Source organism: Micropterus salmoides, unplaced genomic scaffold (genome assembly GCF_014851395.1).
Source record: "Micropterus salmoides isolate LMB-PRFRI ecotype aquatic unplaced genomic scaffold, ASM1485139v1 Ms_hic_scaffold_16, whole genome shotgun sequence".
Classification (NCBI taxonomy): domain Eukaryota; kingdom Metazoa; phylum Chordata; class Actinopteri; order Centrarchiformes; family Centrarchidae; genus Micropterus; species Micropterus salmoides.
The window spans coordinates 18,686,839-18,702,761 of record NW_024040707.1 but is presented as its reverse complement, the minus strand read 5'-3'; the positions used below and the strand labels follow the sequence as shown (position 1 = coordinate 18,702,761).

General features: G+C 41.3%; 2 protein-coding genes across 2 annotated transcripts; one reads left to right on the top strand and one right to left on the bottom strand.

The window, feature by feature from the left end:
* Nucleotides 1–1,220: 1,220 nt before the first annotated feature.
* ribc1 (RIB43A domain with coiled-coils 1) lies at nucleotides 1,221–4,546 on the bottom strand. The gene is made up of 7 exons (XM_038722581.1): nucleotides 4,076–4,546; nucleotides 3,661–3,878; nucleotides 3,437–3,551; nucleotides 3,038–3,156; nucleotides 2,194–2,430; nucleotides 1,541–1,707; nucleotides 1,221–1,399 (listed from the first exon to the last, which is right to left on the bottom strand). Exons 1-7 carry the CDS (start codon nucleotides 4,272–4,274, stop codon nucleotides 1,318–1,320), a joined length of 1,137 nt encoding a protein of 378 aa, XP_038578509.1. The 5' UTR covers nucleotides 4,275–4,546; the 3' UTR covers nucleotides 1,221–1,317.
* An 86-nt stretch (nucleotides 4,547–4,632) lies between these two features.
* Nucleotides 4,633–15,670, top strand: smc1a (structural maintenance of chromosomes 1A). Its single transcript, XM_038722580.1, has 26 exons — nucleotides 4,633–5,000; nucleotides 5,651–5,839; nucleotides 6,397–6,509; nucleotides 6,750–6,953; nucleotides 7,238–7,476; nucleotides 7,596–7,854; nucleotides 8,304–8,444; nucleotides 8,543–8,625; nucleotides 8,729–8,828; nucleotides 9,264–9,371; nucleotides 9,512–9,697; nucleotides 10,558–10,737; nucleotides 10,887–11,033; nucleotides 11,152–11,289; nucleotides 11,387–11,503; nucleotides 11,590–11,696; nucleotides 12,041–12,182; nucleotides 12,295–12,440; nucleotides 12,548–12,701; nucleotides 12,792–12,899; nucleotides 13,138–13,294; nucleotides 13,414–13,568; nucleotides 13,699–13,850; nucleotides 13,989–14,058; nucleotides 14,205–14,315; nucleotides 14,774–15,670. Exons 1-26 carry the CDS (start codon nucleotides 4,892–4,894, stop codon nucleotides 14,852–14,854), a joined length of 3,696 nt encoding a protein of 1,231 aa, XP_038578508.1. The 5' UTR covers nucleotides 4,633–4,891; the 3' UTR covers nucleotides 14,855–15,670.
* The last annotated feature ends 253 nt before the right edge of the window (nucleotides 15,671–15,923 follow it).

Here is a 15,923-nt window from a genome sequence, read left to right as displayed (position 1 = left end):
TGTCATTTTATTTTTCTTTGTTGTACTATTGCTATGAATTCAAACTTTCAGTTTCTGACTAATGATTGCAGTGAGATTTGGCTGTTTTAGCAAAAATAGATCAAAGCTGAGGAAAAACATCAATAAAAAAGAATAGTAAAAAATCCACATTGTTCTGTAGATGTTTGCAAACATTTCAAAAATTTGTGTCATTTAGTGATAGTAGTAGTTAACATTACAATGAAAGCTAAGATTGTGTTTATGCCCATAACCTAATGCATTGCAGCGCAGTGAATATCTGTGGAGTTATTGTCTGATGCAGTTATGAGTAGAAAGGGATGCAGCGAGCCAGTTTGTGCATACCACGGGGAGTACCTATATGCAACATCGCTGATTCAGTTCTCCCAATTCAAATAAAAGCTTGACACTGGCCAAACGTCACCTGACAGTCCCTGAGGTAAAGTATATGGGATGTCTAAAAAGGCTAGTGGCAGTGAAAGAAGTGTGTGTAAGATCCCTGTTGTTGGTTATTCAGACACACTCAGGACAAATAAAGCTTTTTAAAAAATCTATTTTCATACAGGAGGGCAGAATGCAACAAAATACGCCAATATTCTAACTTGACTATCTGCTGCTAAACATCTGTGTTTGTCAGTGTTCGTGGCAAATGTTAGCTTTGAATGAGGAATGAGTGTACACACACAGATACTCACTCGACTGCCACTCACTCTTTGCTTTTCATGTGTCGAGGGGAAAGCTGAGGACACCGGCCTTTGCTTTTCCACTGTTGTCCCCCACCCCCCCTTTTTTATAGTTAAAAGATAAAAAGCTATTAAAAAGTGAATTGGTTTGTTTAGAGAAGCTTCTTCAAAACTCAGACAAGCAGACAGATTTTAAACAAAAATGCCTGAGTGGGAGGGAGGGGAAGAGGAGATGAAGCAGGTGTAGGGAGTGTGTGTCACTGCCAGCGACTAGATGTGCCTCTTTGTGGTGTATGGGGTGCACAATTAGCACAATGGGACTGATGGTATCTGTATGTATCATGGCTGAATGTCAGGAGTTGGGTGTACCACATTTGGGGCCAATATAACTGTAACTGCATAATGAATCTACCACTGTAACTGGATATATGATTGAAAAATAAAGTATGTGGAACAATCTGTATAAAAAAAGGGTTCCCTTTTCTGTCATCAGTATCAGCAAATAAAATCTATATGTCACTTAAAAATAAGCAGCAAGCATTGATTTATCAGGATTTAATTCACACAGAGTGGAATCAATGATAGAGTGTATGAGTGTATTAGTCACAGCAGAAAAAGCCTGAGTAAGGTGCATTCGTCAGCGGGAGCTGGTGTTAAATTGATAAAAGTAGTCCTTGGTGGGTTTGTTGGTGTATAGCTTCTTATTCAGGTACTCCTCACTGGGGCAGACAGAGACACAAACACACAGTGAGTGCTTATTTAAATCTGAATTCTACATTAGAGTACTTCATACACCCAAAATACATTTGCTGACTACTGCCTGAATAGTCGGTGTGTGTATGTGTGTGTGCAGTGCTCACTATGCCTGCTGCTCTCTGGCCAGCTGCATATTGTAACGGTCTGTCTGAAGCCTCTTCTCTCTCCTCAGCTCTGCTGCTTTCCTCTCCTCCTCCTCTGCTTCTCTCGACAACTTCAGGAGCTGGAGTTCCCAAGCTGCATTCTGAATCTTCTCAGCATCACGCTGTCGCTAAAGGAATGGGAAAAAATAAGGGTTTGAATGGTAAACCTGAGTGTACTGTGAACTGTATTCTTTAGAAGTGTTCTTATGAAGGAGTGGTTCCAAGCCTGGGGGTTAGCACCTGACCAAAAGGTTGCAAGATAAATCTGAGTGGTTCCAAGATGGGTAGTAGGATATGAAAGCAGAAAAACATATCCTCTGTACAAAATTAGGTTTATGTAGGTTTATGTCCTCCAGTAGAGTTCAGGAGACTTTATACCAAAGTGCAATGAAGCTGTTTCGGATGGGTTGTGGTGGCCCAACATCTTATTAAGACATTTTATGTTAGTTTTTGGTTCAATTTGTCACCCATCTGTTTCACAGATATTAGGACTTTTGCATTAAGGTAGAACTAAAGAGGGGCTTGGAGCAGAGTAAGATGTGACTTCACCATGAATTGCTCATGGTGCCCTGTGTGTACTGGAGGTGCGTTGTTTTTTAGAGTGACTCCAGTACCTGTCTCTCAAGACGCTGTTCTTCTCTCTCCTTGTGGATGGCACTCAGCTGCTCAGGGCTCATCCCCTTCCACTTGTCTATCAGAATGTGGGGTGGCCTCCCTCCTCCCACATCTCTCACCGCTGCCTTTGCACGCTCTGTCATCATGTCGGATGTCAGAATGTGCTGCATCTCTGCAAGATTCTCCCTTTCCTCTCTCCTTTGCTGCTCCTTTAGTTTCTCCGCCCGCTCTGAAGCCTGTGGGGAACAGGACGTGGCAGGGCCTTTACCGCTGATTCAGGAACAGTTGATTGATCATTCCCTTGATGTTTAGCTTTACGAAACCCAACCTCTAATATGTGGTTACATCTAGCATTACGTTGAGAGTCGACCATATGGCGAATGTCCTCCTGAGAGATCCACTCAGTCAGTTAGTTGTATTTGCTTGTGCATCGTGCATGTGAGTGGTTATTAGAGAAACCATATAATTAGCATGAAAAATACCATGACCGTAAGGATTTATAATAATGCTTCCCAATGGAGGATTCAGCTGAGTGCATTCAAGGAAATGAGGGGGGAGCTAAATGAGGGCTTTTAAAAACAGAGAGGGCCCACGCATACATAAAAGCCGTTTAACCATCCATGTTGCTTGTTACCAACTAATATGATGGCCGCCTTCCTGCAGCAAGTGTGTGTACGCATCACTTAACATTTTCAATTAGCAATTTTAATTTCAAAATCCCACCCGAGAACAGCATGTCAGAGCTCAAAGCCCCACTGGATTTTGCTTTGAGCATCCACATCAGCGGGTGGCGTGTGTGTACATCTGTGTGTCCATCTGTGTGTGCACATGCATGTACTGTACCAGAGCTTGATTGTAGTTGTCGAGCCCGATGCGGGTAGCTTTCTTACACTCCTCCTCTAGTGCGTGTAGCTGAACCCCCCTAAGGTCCTGATGCACAAGGTCTTTGCTCACGAGCATTTCTGTGACACATACAAGTTGGAAATCACCTACTGTGATGTTTGTCACACCCGCATTAGCCATTACCCATTGTGCAAAGCTCTTCAATGACACACTCACACATAATGGCTTTCTGGGATGAGCATCCATCAATGCCACCTGGCAGTAAGGGCTATGCGTAGGAGTGTGTGATTGTTTGTGCAGGAAAGCATAAAGCATGTGTGTGATTTACTGAGGCTATAGCGTACAGTACGTTAGCTCATCAGTGATTACAGTGTGTGTGTGTGTGTGTGTGTTTTTCACCTCTGTGCTTGTCTCTCACATGTCTTCTCTCATTGTCTTCCTTCTGTGCTTGCAGATCTCTTTCTGTCTTCTTCATTTGTTCTCTCCTCTTTTGCTCCTCTCCGATACCCTCTCCCTGTAAATGAAACAAGGACACAATTCTTAAGGGGTAGCATGGACATTTGTTTAACCATTCATTGCATTTTGTTCCACTGGTCTTTGATGCACACCAAGCACCTGCCTACCTGAAAGATTTGCATACTGGCAGGACCCAGCTCACCCTCTGGAATGGTGATCCTGCATGCCCCCTTCAGGCCACACTTGAGATCAGCATCGCGGGAGTCCTCTACACACTGATCAGTAGCCCAATACTGTGTCAGGTCAGTGTGCAAGGCTGCTCGCTTCTGTCTTCCATCTATGTCTTGTTGCAGCAGTGCTTCATCGTGATACTTTCTCAGCTTATCTGCAATAAAATGAAAATAAATGTGATCAATGCTCATTAGTGGTGTAAGGTGATTTCATAATTGGACAATGTTCTTGTAGGGGACTCACTATTATTTATTAGTTATGCCAATGCCTACTTGGGTTCCCATATATCTATATATTAATTATTTGTTTAATTTAGACCCTTCCTTGGCTCTCATCATGCCCATAGCTTACCGAAAGCCTTGTCCCTTTGCATCTCTATGTTTTGTTGATGTTTTTTCTCCTGGACCTGTTGGTTGAGAGCATCAAGGTCGAGGCCCATCACTCGAAGCTGGGTGTTGAAGATCCGGGCCCTGCGTGTGGTCTCTGCAGACCTTCGCCTCTCCACAGCCATTTCTATAGACTGGTCTACAGGCAAATCCACTTTGTACATTTTCTCTGTTTAAATTATTTCAAATTAATAAGCGGATTTTAGACCCACAGCAGCTCAGTGGATGAAGCCGTTTCACTGCTGGAATCCTGTTGTGTTTGGATGCCCTTGGTAACCATGGTAACAACTCAATTTGCCGCTGCGTCTTTGTGATTTTATTTGACATAAAACAGTGAGTGGCGCACCTATACAAAACACCATGGCTTTCTGACATTAACATAATTTATTGTGTAAGTTACATACTTAACTTTCGTGGTGGCACAAATGTGGTCCTAAAAAACCAAGCGACTCCATCTGGCCTCGCGATAAACAGCGAGGTTTCGTGTCTCGCGCGCTCGTTGGGCTTCCTGCTGGATTGTAAAATGGCGCATTGTTGTCACAACCGCATCGCGTCCATCTGATTAAGACTATGAAGCCGTTTAGATAATTAAACTAAATATGCACTTCATAATGTGACTTGCGCACAGGCCTACAATAGCTTGAGCAGAGGGGTGCATTAATTTGCGTGCATTCTTCGTCTTTGAGATTGAGTTTGTCCGGTAAACATTGGGTGTTAGCATTAACGTCAGCTAACAGTCACTGCCGTTTTTTTTCAGAACAGCCGTACATATACAACGAAAATGGGTTATTTAAAACTGATAGAGATTGAAAACTTCAAGTCGTATAAAGGAAGACAGATTATTGGACCTTTTCATAAATTTACTGCAATCATCGGGCCCAATGGATCTGGTATGTTGTGATTGCCAATATTATCTCGCGGCTAATGCAAACTGCTTGCTAGCATTGGCTAACGGTAAACAGTGCTGCAATGCCCCGCTGTCTTTAGATACCGTATTAGATAATTTTACTTACAGAAGTTTGACTAACGTTATCGTACTAACTATCCTTCCGTGTAACGTAACAGTTCTGCACTTTGCCATTTATTTCAATGTTATGTGTTATGATTTATCAACTTCCGACGTTGTGTGTTGTAACATTATGTGTGCATATCGATGATTTTGTCGTATAATTACATGATGAAATTATATGTTTTAATCTGTAAACGTTTAATATTATCATATGTAATATCATCCCATTTTCTCTTGCAAAGTTATAGTTTATCATCCCAGTGAACACAGTTACATAGGGAGTTAAATAGGAGGACAAAATCTTGGCAAGACCCTTCTTATGCCGTTCAATACAACATCCCAACAAACTAGAGCCTTTAAAATGACCGGAGTGTAAATTGATCAAACGCTGAATTGAACAGAAAACTGCACATCAATAAAGGTCATGAATATTGTAAAATGTGCTTAATAAACAGATGACTCATATTTTTATATTGTGCTTTGACATTAGATTTGTACAGGTTACTAAAAATCTGAACGCCGTTGTTGCAGGAAAGTCCAACCTTATGGATGCCATCAGCTTTGTGTTGGCGGAGAAGACCAGCAACCTTCGTGTGAAGACTTTGAAAGATCTAATCCATGGAGCACCCGTAGGGAAGCCAGCTGCCAACAGAGCCTTTGTCAGTATGGTGTACCAGGAGGATAACGGAGAGGAACGCTCCTTCACAAGGGTCATCATTGGTATGAACCGCCATTGACAGTCATGTTGGAATCTATGATTCAGTTACTTCATTAATGCTTCTGTGTGAAATGGATAACATCTGTCTAATAACTGTCTTCTTTCATTTGTACCAGAAATTAGTAGGCATTAACTTTTTGTGTATTTTGTGTGCTTTAATTTGAAGTAATTGAATTTAAAGTAAAAATTTGTGTAATCAGTGCTTCAATAAGCCCATATGCCTGTATATCCAATTGCAGTATTATACATTGTAAACATTGCCATACAATCCTACCAGCACTCTTTGCTAAAAGGCCTCATTTTCAAACCATTCAGCCAGAGATGACATCACACTCTGCCACACTGTGCTCACAATTAAATTTTATTTTTGTCATTACATTAACAAATCTAGTCAGTCAACACATTACAATTATGCCATTATATGTTTATTATATGACTGTTGTCTTTCCTTGGACAAGTTTAATGACAAGATCATGAAGCCATCTTTTATTTGCTTTTCATACGCTAATCTTCCTGATGTTTTGTCTCCTTTAACGTGCATTTGGCTCTTGTGTATCAGGTTCCTCCTCTGAGTACCGCATAAACAGCAAGGTGGTGAGCCTGCCTGAATACAGCGAAGAGCTGGAAAAACTTGGTATTCTGATCAAGGCTAGGAACTTCTTGGTGTTCCAGGTGAGACTGCAATCCTAAAAATCTTTTTTAAGAGTAGTGTATTCATTGGCGCTCTTTCGTAATGCTGCTTTGCAGTGATCCCAGTACAGTTAAGAAAATCTTTTAATGTGACTCAATTGTGACCAATTACAGCAGAGGGCCAAAATATAACTCTTCTGGTGTTAAATTAATATTGTATAACATGGAGTTGGCAGTAGCTCCTGTTAACCCCTGTTTTATTCCCTGCTTATTTCCCACCAGGGAGCTGTGGAGTCTATTGCCATGAAGAACCCCAAGGAGCGTACAGCTCTGTTTGAGGAAATCTCACGTTCTGGAGAGCTGGCCCAGGAGTACGACCGCAGGAAGAAGGAGATGGTGAAAGCAGAAGAAGACACGCAGTTCAATTACCATCGTAAGAAAAACATTGCTGCTGAGCGCAAAGAAGCAAAGCAAGAGAAAGAGGAGGTATGTGTCCTGCTTGGATTGGAAATTAAATGGTTAATGTACTGTTGCGCCTTGATTTTAAAGTTTATTTGTCTTGCAATAAAATATACTCATAATTAGTTTCATAATTTGATTATCTTGATTTACCACATATGCTGTGTTATTTGTAGCGCACTGTTATTGCTGCCTTTTTGGCCATGACGCACTTGAAAAATTCACTTTGATTTTCTTTCCTGGTTAAACAAAGGCAGTTGTTATATAAAACACATAGAATTTATTTCCCTCTCCTCCCATCTTTCCTCCAGGCTGAGCGTTACCAGCGCCTGAAAGACGAAGTGGCCAGGGCTAGTGTTCAGTTGCAGCTCTTCAAGCTGTACCACAACGAGACTGAGATTGAGAAGCTGAACAAAGAGCTGGGCCAGCGGAACAAGGAGATTGATAAGGACCGTAAAAAGATGGACCATGTGGAGGAGGAGCTGAAGGACAAGAAAAAGGAGCTGGGCAGGCTGATGAGGGAACAGCAGACTATTGAGAAGGAAATCAAGTAAGTGACAATGACGTGATGGCCTTCTCACAGCTCACTTTTCGGGTGACTTACTGTATAGGCTAACTAATGTCATTTAAAACCCTAGGGCTTTGTTAATCACATGAATATGCCCACAGAGAGAAAGACTCTGAGTTGAACCAAAAGAGGCCGCAGTACATCAAGGCCAAAGAGAACACCTCACACAAGATCAAGAAGCTCGAGGCGGCGCGCAAATCATTACAAAATGCCCAGAAGATGTACAAGAAGCGTAAGGCGGACATGGATGAACTGGATAAAGAGATGAAGGCGGTGGAGTTGGCCAAGCAAGAGTTTGAGGAGCGCATGGAGGAGGAGGCACAGAGCCAGGGCCAGGACCTCACCCTGGAAGAAAACCAGGTCTGATATGTTAGAATGTTCATATATTCATTTTTGAATTACTAACTATTTGCATTATTATGTTTAGTTGATAAAACTAAACAAACTAAATGTAAATTTACCTTTAAACCCTATTTTTGTAGATTGTTGTAAATTATCAGTGAGTCCTTTGTTCTGTATACTGTACCGATTGCAGTAAAAATATTGGACTAACATCCTAATCTACTGTATATCCTGACTGACTATGTAGTGGTCAATACAATTTTTTTGCATAGACATTCTTGGCTTCTCAAAATCCATTCAGTGCTTTGACATTAAAGGTGGTATAATTGGACAGGTGGCACATGCAAATCCCATATTTGGGTGTGTATGAATTGCATTTAAAATGTTTTGTTACGTTGCCATCAGATCGATCCTAAAATATATAGATAACTTTACATGACCCACTGTTTCTCTCTCTCTCCCCCCAGGTCAAGCAGTACCATCGTCTGAAGGAGGAGGCCAGTAAACGGGCTGCAACCCTGGCACAGGAGCTGGAGAAGTTCAACCGTGACCAGAAGGCCGATCAGGACCGCCTTGATTTGGAGGAGAGGAAGAAAGTGGAGACGGAGGTAAATAAGATAATAATGGCAGGTTTGTGCGTGCCAGAATAAATATATTTGAACTGATTCGAATGCATACAACCATATATTTTGTTGTTTCTCTCCAGGCCAAAATCAAACAGAAGATCCGTGAAATTGAGGAAAACCAGAAACGTATTGAAAAATTAGAGGATTACATTTCCACCAGCAGGTATGCTGCTCTCATGTTTGCATTGTTTGAAGTGTGCTATGTTCAGCTCATCGCATTTCATTATACTCCTTCATTCACACTCTGTTGTCCTGTTTCACCTCAGGCAGTCACTGGACGAGCAGAAGCGCATGGAGGAGGAGCTGACCGAGGAGGTGGAGATGGCCAAGAGGAGAATTGATGAGATCAACATGGAGCTCAACCAGGTGCTCGATACACACAGGGGAGAAGTAAAGCGAATGACTTCAAATTGTGTCATCTGGGCTGACTGTTAATGGTTTCATTGTACTGTAGTTAAATAAACCATTCTCTGGTACGCGTTACCCCATCACAATGTCCTTAAGCAAGACTTCAAGCTGCATCTGTAGCTAACCTGAGCGGTGGCGTTGAGCAGCAGGCAACTACATTTCTCTACATGTTAATCAATAGATGTTTCTCACCACAGACAATTTCACATATCAGGGCACACATGTGAACAATGAAATAAAAGTGTCAGTAATCAATCTTCGTGCACAATACAGAGGGCCTTGTTCTGGCAGTCCTATTGTTAATGTTATTAGTTACTCCTGACTTTGACGAGTGAAAATGTCAGCTGTGAAAAAGTATATAACAAATCCCATTATTATTGGCTTTTGCTGTAGGTAATGGAGCAGCTAGGAGACGCCAGAATCGACAGGCAGGAGAACAGTCGCCAGCAGCGCAAGGCTGAGATCATGGAGAGCATCAAAAGACTCTACCCTGGCTCTGTGGTAAGGCATCTGTGACAGTATTCAGTACTAGAATATATTTTCTTATGCTTGCAAGACAATTTCTTCTTCCATGCTATATTTAGTGAAAGCATTGAATAAACTCTGATTCGTAAAAACATGCCAACGCACTCTTTCTTCAGTACGGTCGTCTAATCGACCTGTGCCAGCCCACTCAGAAGAAGTATCAGATTGCTGTGACCAAAGTGTTGGGCAAGAACATGGACGCCATCATTGTTGACTCGGAGAAGACTGGCAGAGATTGCATCCAGTACATCAAGGAGCAGAGAGGAGAGCCTGAGACCTTCCTTCCTCTCGACTACCTCGAGGTGAATACTAGAAAGTATAGATAATAACTGTACTCGAGGTCTGGAGCGGTTAGAGTATATAGTAACAAAGTGGGAATCTAGTATGAAAACACCAAATTTCACTAGCTTAACGAAGAAGAGGTTTACTTCAGAAGTGTCAAATCCCAATGGAACTTGTCAAATAAAAAAACAGCAATATTGAATTTGCCTTAAAGCATCTTTTATTACTCTTTTTTGTAATTTAATGTCCATTAAAATACCATTAATTTAGTTTACAAGCGAAGCTTTTACAGCCAGCCCTCTGAGGTTATTAATTTCTTGCTCAGTATCAGGCACCAGTATTCTTGCTAAAAATAGCACTCACAAAAAAACTAAATGGGAATTTTAAATAGCGTTTAATGAGAGAAAAAAAAAAAAAAAAATCCCAATATGCTTTGTAGGGTTGGGCGATGTCTACAAAATTTCCATCGGACGATGTGTACATTGAAACATTGGGATGGACGATGACATTGGGGGCACGCACGTGCCGGGGTGTAGTGGTCATCTTATGTGCATGTGTTCACTTGCACAAACTTCACTTGGTTAAAAACTTAGTAGCCTATGATGTTACAAATCGCGGTCGATATTTTACAAGCACGGACCAGGTAAAGCAGCATTGAACTCACCGGGTGCAGATGTTGGTTTCGAGAGAGGTGGGGCAAGCCGGTGGGGGAGAAGAGAGTTCCGAGGAAGGTGCGAAGCATATTTAAAATTTATAATAATAATGTTCGTGGTCATTAAAACCTGCTTTCACATGGAATTATGTGAAAAATTTAATCGGCGATGGACAATGGCATCATCTATTGGCCCGACCCTAATGCTTTTCTCTTGTCTTATCTAAGGTGAAACCAACAGATGAGAAACTGAGAGAACTTCGAGGAGCCAAGCTGGTGATTGATGTGATTCGCTATGAGCCGCCCCACATCAAGAAAGCCCTCCAGTATGCGTGTGGCAACGCACTGGTTTGCGACAATGTAGAGGATGCACGAAGGATCGCTTTCGGAGGGCCATACAGACACAAGGTGATTGACTTCATTTAGGTCACCAATTAAGGTTTAGCATTTTTGTGTCATGAAGATGGAAGGATTGGAAAAGCTGTGTCTGCCTGATTATTTGGTAGTTGTGAATTTTGTCTATTTTCCGCCTAACCTCTCTGTGTCCCTGTGTACAGACGGTAGCCCTGGACGGTACTCTGTTCCAGAAGTCTGGAGTCATCTCTGGAGGAGCCAGCGACCTGAAGGCCAAGGCCAGACGCTGGGATGAGAAGGCCGTGGACAAGCTCAAGGAGAAGAAAGAAAAACTCACAGAAGAGCTCAAGGTAATTAACCATCAAGGAGGTTTTTGTTTTGGTCTGTTAGTTAGTTATTGGGATACCTCAAGTTTTTTTGCAGTTGACATCCATTCAACCAATTTGTACTTAATGTTTTTCTTTGTAGGAGCAAATGAAGGCCAAGAGGAAGGAGGCAGAGCTTCGTCAGGTGCAGTCTCAGGCCCACGGTCTGCAGATGAGACTCAAGTACTCCCAGAGTGATCTGGAACAGACAAAAACCCGCCACCTCTCCCTCAACATGCAGGTACAGCCTGGATACAGCTCTGTGTTTTCCCCTTCCTGTTTGTTATCGCTATAGCAACCATCGCATTAAAACTTGGCACTTCATTTGTATCATGCAGGAGAAATCTAAGCTGGAGAGTGAGTTGGCAAACTTCGGCCCTCGCATCAACGACATCAAGAGGATCATCCAGTCCCGCGAGAGAGAGATCACAGACCTGCGAGACCGCATGAACTTGGTGAGGCTGACACCAAGTGAGGCCCATTTTGAAGCTCATTTAAGAATGTGTGGCAATGCAGTAATATCAATGTTTTTGTTTTCCAGGTGGAAGATGAGGTGTTTATTGAATTCTGTAAGGAGATTGGAGTGAGGAACATCAGAGAGTTTGAGGAGGAGAAGGTGAAGAGGCAGAATGAGATTGCAAAGAAGCGGTGAGTTTAGTAACAAGTCAGTTGAATAGTAGGTAGGGCTGATTTTACTTAATTTAACTCTGACCATAAAGAATAGTTTAAAAACTCAATTACCTATCTGGTTTCTTTAACTTTCACTCAAGAGCCAAAATTAAAGTCACATTACATTACGGTCTTTAAACTCAAAAGAAATAATGATTTGACATTTATCGTGATAATTATTGAAATCAAGTGATATAAAAAAATGTATTGTGATAAAATGTTTGGCCACATCGCCCAGCTCTAATTGTAGGTCAGTTTTTTCCACAATGTAAGTTAACCTGTCACAGGTTTCCTGTTTGATCTAACCTGACATTTTGCTTCAGTCTTGAGTTTGAGACCCAGAAGACCCGCCTGGGTATCCAGGTAGACTACGAGAAGAATCAGCTGAAGGAGGACCAGGAAAAAGTCATGATGTGGGAGCAGACCGTGAAGAAGGATGAAGCTGAAATAGAACGACTTAAGAAGGTAAAAACAGAAAGTGTGAAATGAAACTTGACTTATCCCAATTTGACCTCAATTTTGACATCAAGGTAATTCTCACGTCTTTTTTAAAAAAATCTTTCTTGCGTTCCTGTAGGAGGAGCACAGACACATGAAGATCATTGATGAAACAATGGCCCAACTGCAGGACCTGAAGAACCAGCACCTCACCAAGAAATCTGAAGTCAATGATAAGAATCATGAGATGGAGGAGATCCGCAAGAAACTGGGTGGCGCTAACAAGTCAGCGGCTGCAAACACACACACACAAACTTTAATATTTCTTATGTCATATAAATATTACCTTTTGAGTTGGTTTGTGCTACAAATGTTGTTTCCGTGTCTTTCAGGGAGTTGACTCAGCTCCAGAAGGAGGTAACGGCCATCGAGACCAAACTGGAGCAGAAGCGCAGCGACCGTCACAACCTGCTGCAAGCCTGCAAAATGCAGGACATCAGGTTGCCTCTTCGTTCTGGAACAATGGATGATATCAGCCAGGGAGAGGTACACAGAACCCGCTCATACAGGCTCCAACTTTCATACCATCGGGATTGAAGCAGAACATGACATCCTTCTTTTGTTTTGCAAATCCAGGGGAGCTCCCAGACAGATGAATCCAGCAGCCAGAGGACGTCCAGCAGTGTTCTCGCTAAAGAGGCTCTCATAGAAATCGACTACAGCAACCTGTCTGAAGACCTCAAGGTAGCATTTACACATGACACCAACGCCTTACATTTAAATAGTCAAACTTGACCTACTCCCTCTCATGTTTAAATGTGATGAGGTGTGTGTTACTTGGTTTTCTAGGTGAGTAGGAATAATAATATAGCATTTTTCTCTAAATGGTTAGAAAGTACTTAATATACAAAAGATGTATATAGTTTAAGCTGCACTTACAAAGTACACTTAAATGTATTTAATCCTGGTCGACTTCCTCCAGGATGCACTGTCAGAGGAAGAGATCAAGGCGGAGACAAACACACTGCAGCAGCGTCTGAACGAGCAGCAGAGTATCCTACAGAGGATCAGCGCACCCAACATGAAGGCCATGGAGAAGCTCGAGAGTGTCAGGGACAAGTTCCAAGAGACCAGTGACGGTGAGATGGCAGGATAATGGTAGAGGTTGGGATTAAATGAGAGAGATAAAGGAAGTGATGAAGGTTTGCAGTACCATTCTAGAGCTCCTAATAATGTTATGTTGCGGTCTTTCCCTCAGAGTTTGAGGCGGCTCGTAAGCGAGCCAAGAAGGCCAAGCAAGCCTTTGAGCAGATCAAGAAGGAAAGGTTTGATCGTTTCAATAACTGCTTTGAGTCTGTGGCCACTAACATTGATGAGATCTACAAGGCCCTCTCACGCAACAGTAGTGCACAGGTATGCCTCCATTTCTTTTCTCTCTTTTTTTTTTTTTTTTTTAAAAAAAAAAAAAGTGTTTTTTACATGACCTACATAAATTAAAAACCAAATCAAAACATTATCAAATGAGTGTGTCCCTCTTCTGTAGGCTTTTCTGGGCCCAGAAAACCCAGAGGAGCCCTATCTGGATGGCATCAACTATAACTGTGTGGCTCCAGGGAAGAGGTTCAGACCTATGGACAACCTTTCTGGAGGAGAGAAGACTGTTGCTGCCCTGGCCCTGCTCTTTGCTATTCACAGGTGAAACAACTGAGGAATACATAGTCTTAAAACATGCTTAATTAAAAAAAGTATGTGTAAAGAGTATTTGCATTTCTGTAAACTTTATGATGATGTCTGCACGGTTTGAATATTAACATCTTTCCTGCTCGTCTCTAGCTACAAACCCGCCCCCTTCTTTGTCCTGGATGAGATTGACGCTGCTCTGGACAACACTAACATTGGCAAGGTCTGTTCAGAAATAATATTTGATTCAGTAACTGGGGCCTTTTAATAAATGCTACTTGTGAAAGGAAATACAATTATTATAATTTGTTTTTATAAACACTGCTGTTTTACAAACTACAGCTCATAAATTCCCTCTGTACTCTCAAGGTGGCCAATTATATCAAAGACCAGTCGGTGCTGAACTTCCAGGCCATCGTCATTTCTCTGAAGGAGGAATTCTACACCAAGGCAGACTCACTCATTGGCGTTTATCCAGAGGTGTGTTTCTCAATGTTATCTAAACAATATACAGTGTAAAATACAGCCATGAAGCTTTCACAGTTGTAGGTTTTGAAAAGGCTTTAAGTAGTATTGATTCAGTTCCCTCAGAAAAGGCCTTGAAAGATATTATTTAAAAATGTGATTTTTTAAATGTCAATATATTCATGTACTTCATAAACAATAGACGTCTATTGGTTTTCTGCCATTCTTTGACCGGTCCAAGTCTTATAATATCATTTGGTAAATACTGCAGAAAACTTGTATTATAGGATTGGATTTAGTCACTTATCTAGTTTCAAACCTGACATCATTAAAACATATGCCTGATTCTGTCAGAATAAAAGCGAAGCATCTTGAGCTGTTTGTTAAACAAATGCACATTGGAAACAACCTGCTGTAGATATGATTAAAGTATGAACTGTTCTTCTCTGTGTGTTCTTCTCTTCCTCTCACAGCAAGGAGATTGTGTCATCAGCAAAGTGCTTACTTTTGACCTCTCTCAGTATCCTGATGCCAACCCAAATCCCAATGAATAAAACCAGCACTCCCAACACTGGCATTTTGGCAAGTCGGACGTTCATTTGCTACTCTCTCTAATGTATTCTGTAGTCACAGATCATGTATCCATTAGTCCCACATCTTATTTCTTAAGGTTTTTTTGTGTTTATGTATTTTTTTTTTTTGTATATGTTAGAGTAGTGAATTAGTGAGGTTTTTCTTTTAGTTGTGGGGGTTGTTCTTTTATAGAAAGAGACAACCAGGATGTATGTACATTATACAAGCCAGCCCTTTCTCCATTTGGCCATAAAAGAGTGATTAATATCAATAAAAATTAATTATAATCAAGTGAAAGTGAGAGGGATTAAAGCCTTTTTAACAGACTGTAGAATTTGTATGACGTGGTAAAATGTGTTGAATTTACCTGAAACAAGATTTGTTCTCAGAACTTTTATACTGTTTATGGCCCTCCTTTTCATTGGTGTGCTTTAAAGCCTTTGGCTGTCCTCTGTAAAAGATGTATTTGCATTTTCACATGCTACCCTTTTTAAAGCTTAATCAGGAAACTGTTGTTACAGTGCGATGGATACATTCCCGTGTGATAGCTAAGTAAAACCCCTAGTTAGCTGCAACTGGCGGTGCTACAAGGAGATCATGGAGCTTTGTCAAGAAAATTATTTCAAAGGAAATGTGCTGAGGTTATACGGCTGTACGAATAACGAAAGTCTCTTCATATTCCTTGAGTGATGTTCTAAATCAGCTTTAGGCGAATGGGGAAACTCAACATGAGACTTTTCTGTCAGGGCTGTTTTATTGATTGCTTTGCTTCAATAAATAAAATTTGAATTATTTAAGCTCCTTTTATTTTGATTTATTTTACTTTGTAATGCAAGCATGTAACTCCAATGCTCATTTCTGATTTCAGGTGCTGCTTTGACGGCTTTGTGCATAAATTTTAGGAATTTTCTTTTATTTGAACCTAAATTGCAGCACACATCTTGCTGCATTAGTGTTCCTTTCATAAGGGGGAGTGTGTGTGCGCTTTGCTAGGAAAGACTATTTATAGAGGCTCTCAGTTTTCACACTGTAACTTCTTTGGGGGCCAGC

Bases quoted from the DNA above. Each gene is read 5' to 3' on its own strand.
- ribc1 (XM_038722581.1), bottom strand. From the start codon at position 4,274: ATGTACAAAGTGGATTTGCCTGTAGACCAGTCTATAGAAATGGCTGTG. The intron at 3,552-3,660 runs GTAGGCAGGTGC...TTTCATTTACAG, and splicing joins CCAGTATGCAAATCTTTCAG to GGAGAGGGTATCGGAGAGGA. The intron at 1,400-1,540 runs GTGAGCACTGCA...TGTCTGCCCCAG, and splicing joins GCCAGAGAGCAGCAGGCATA to TGAGGAGTACCTGAATAAGA.
- smc1a (XM_038722580.1), top strand. From the start codon at position 4,892: ATGGGTTATTTAAAACTGATAGAGATTGAAAACTTCAAGTCGTATAAA. The intron at 8,829-9,263 runs GTGCTCGATACA...CTTTTGCTGTAG, and splicing joins TCAACATGGAGCTCAACCAG to GTAATGGAGCAGCTAGGAGA. The intron at 12,900-13,137 runs GTAGCATTTACA...GACTTCCTCCAG, and splicing joins ACCTGTCTGAAGACCTCAAG to GATGCACTGTCAGAGGAAGA.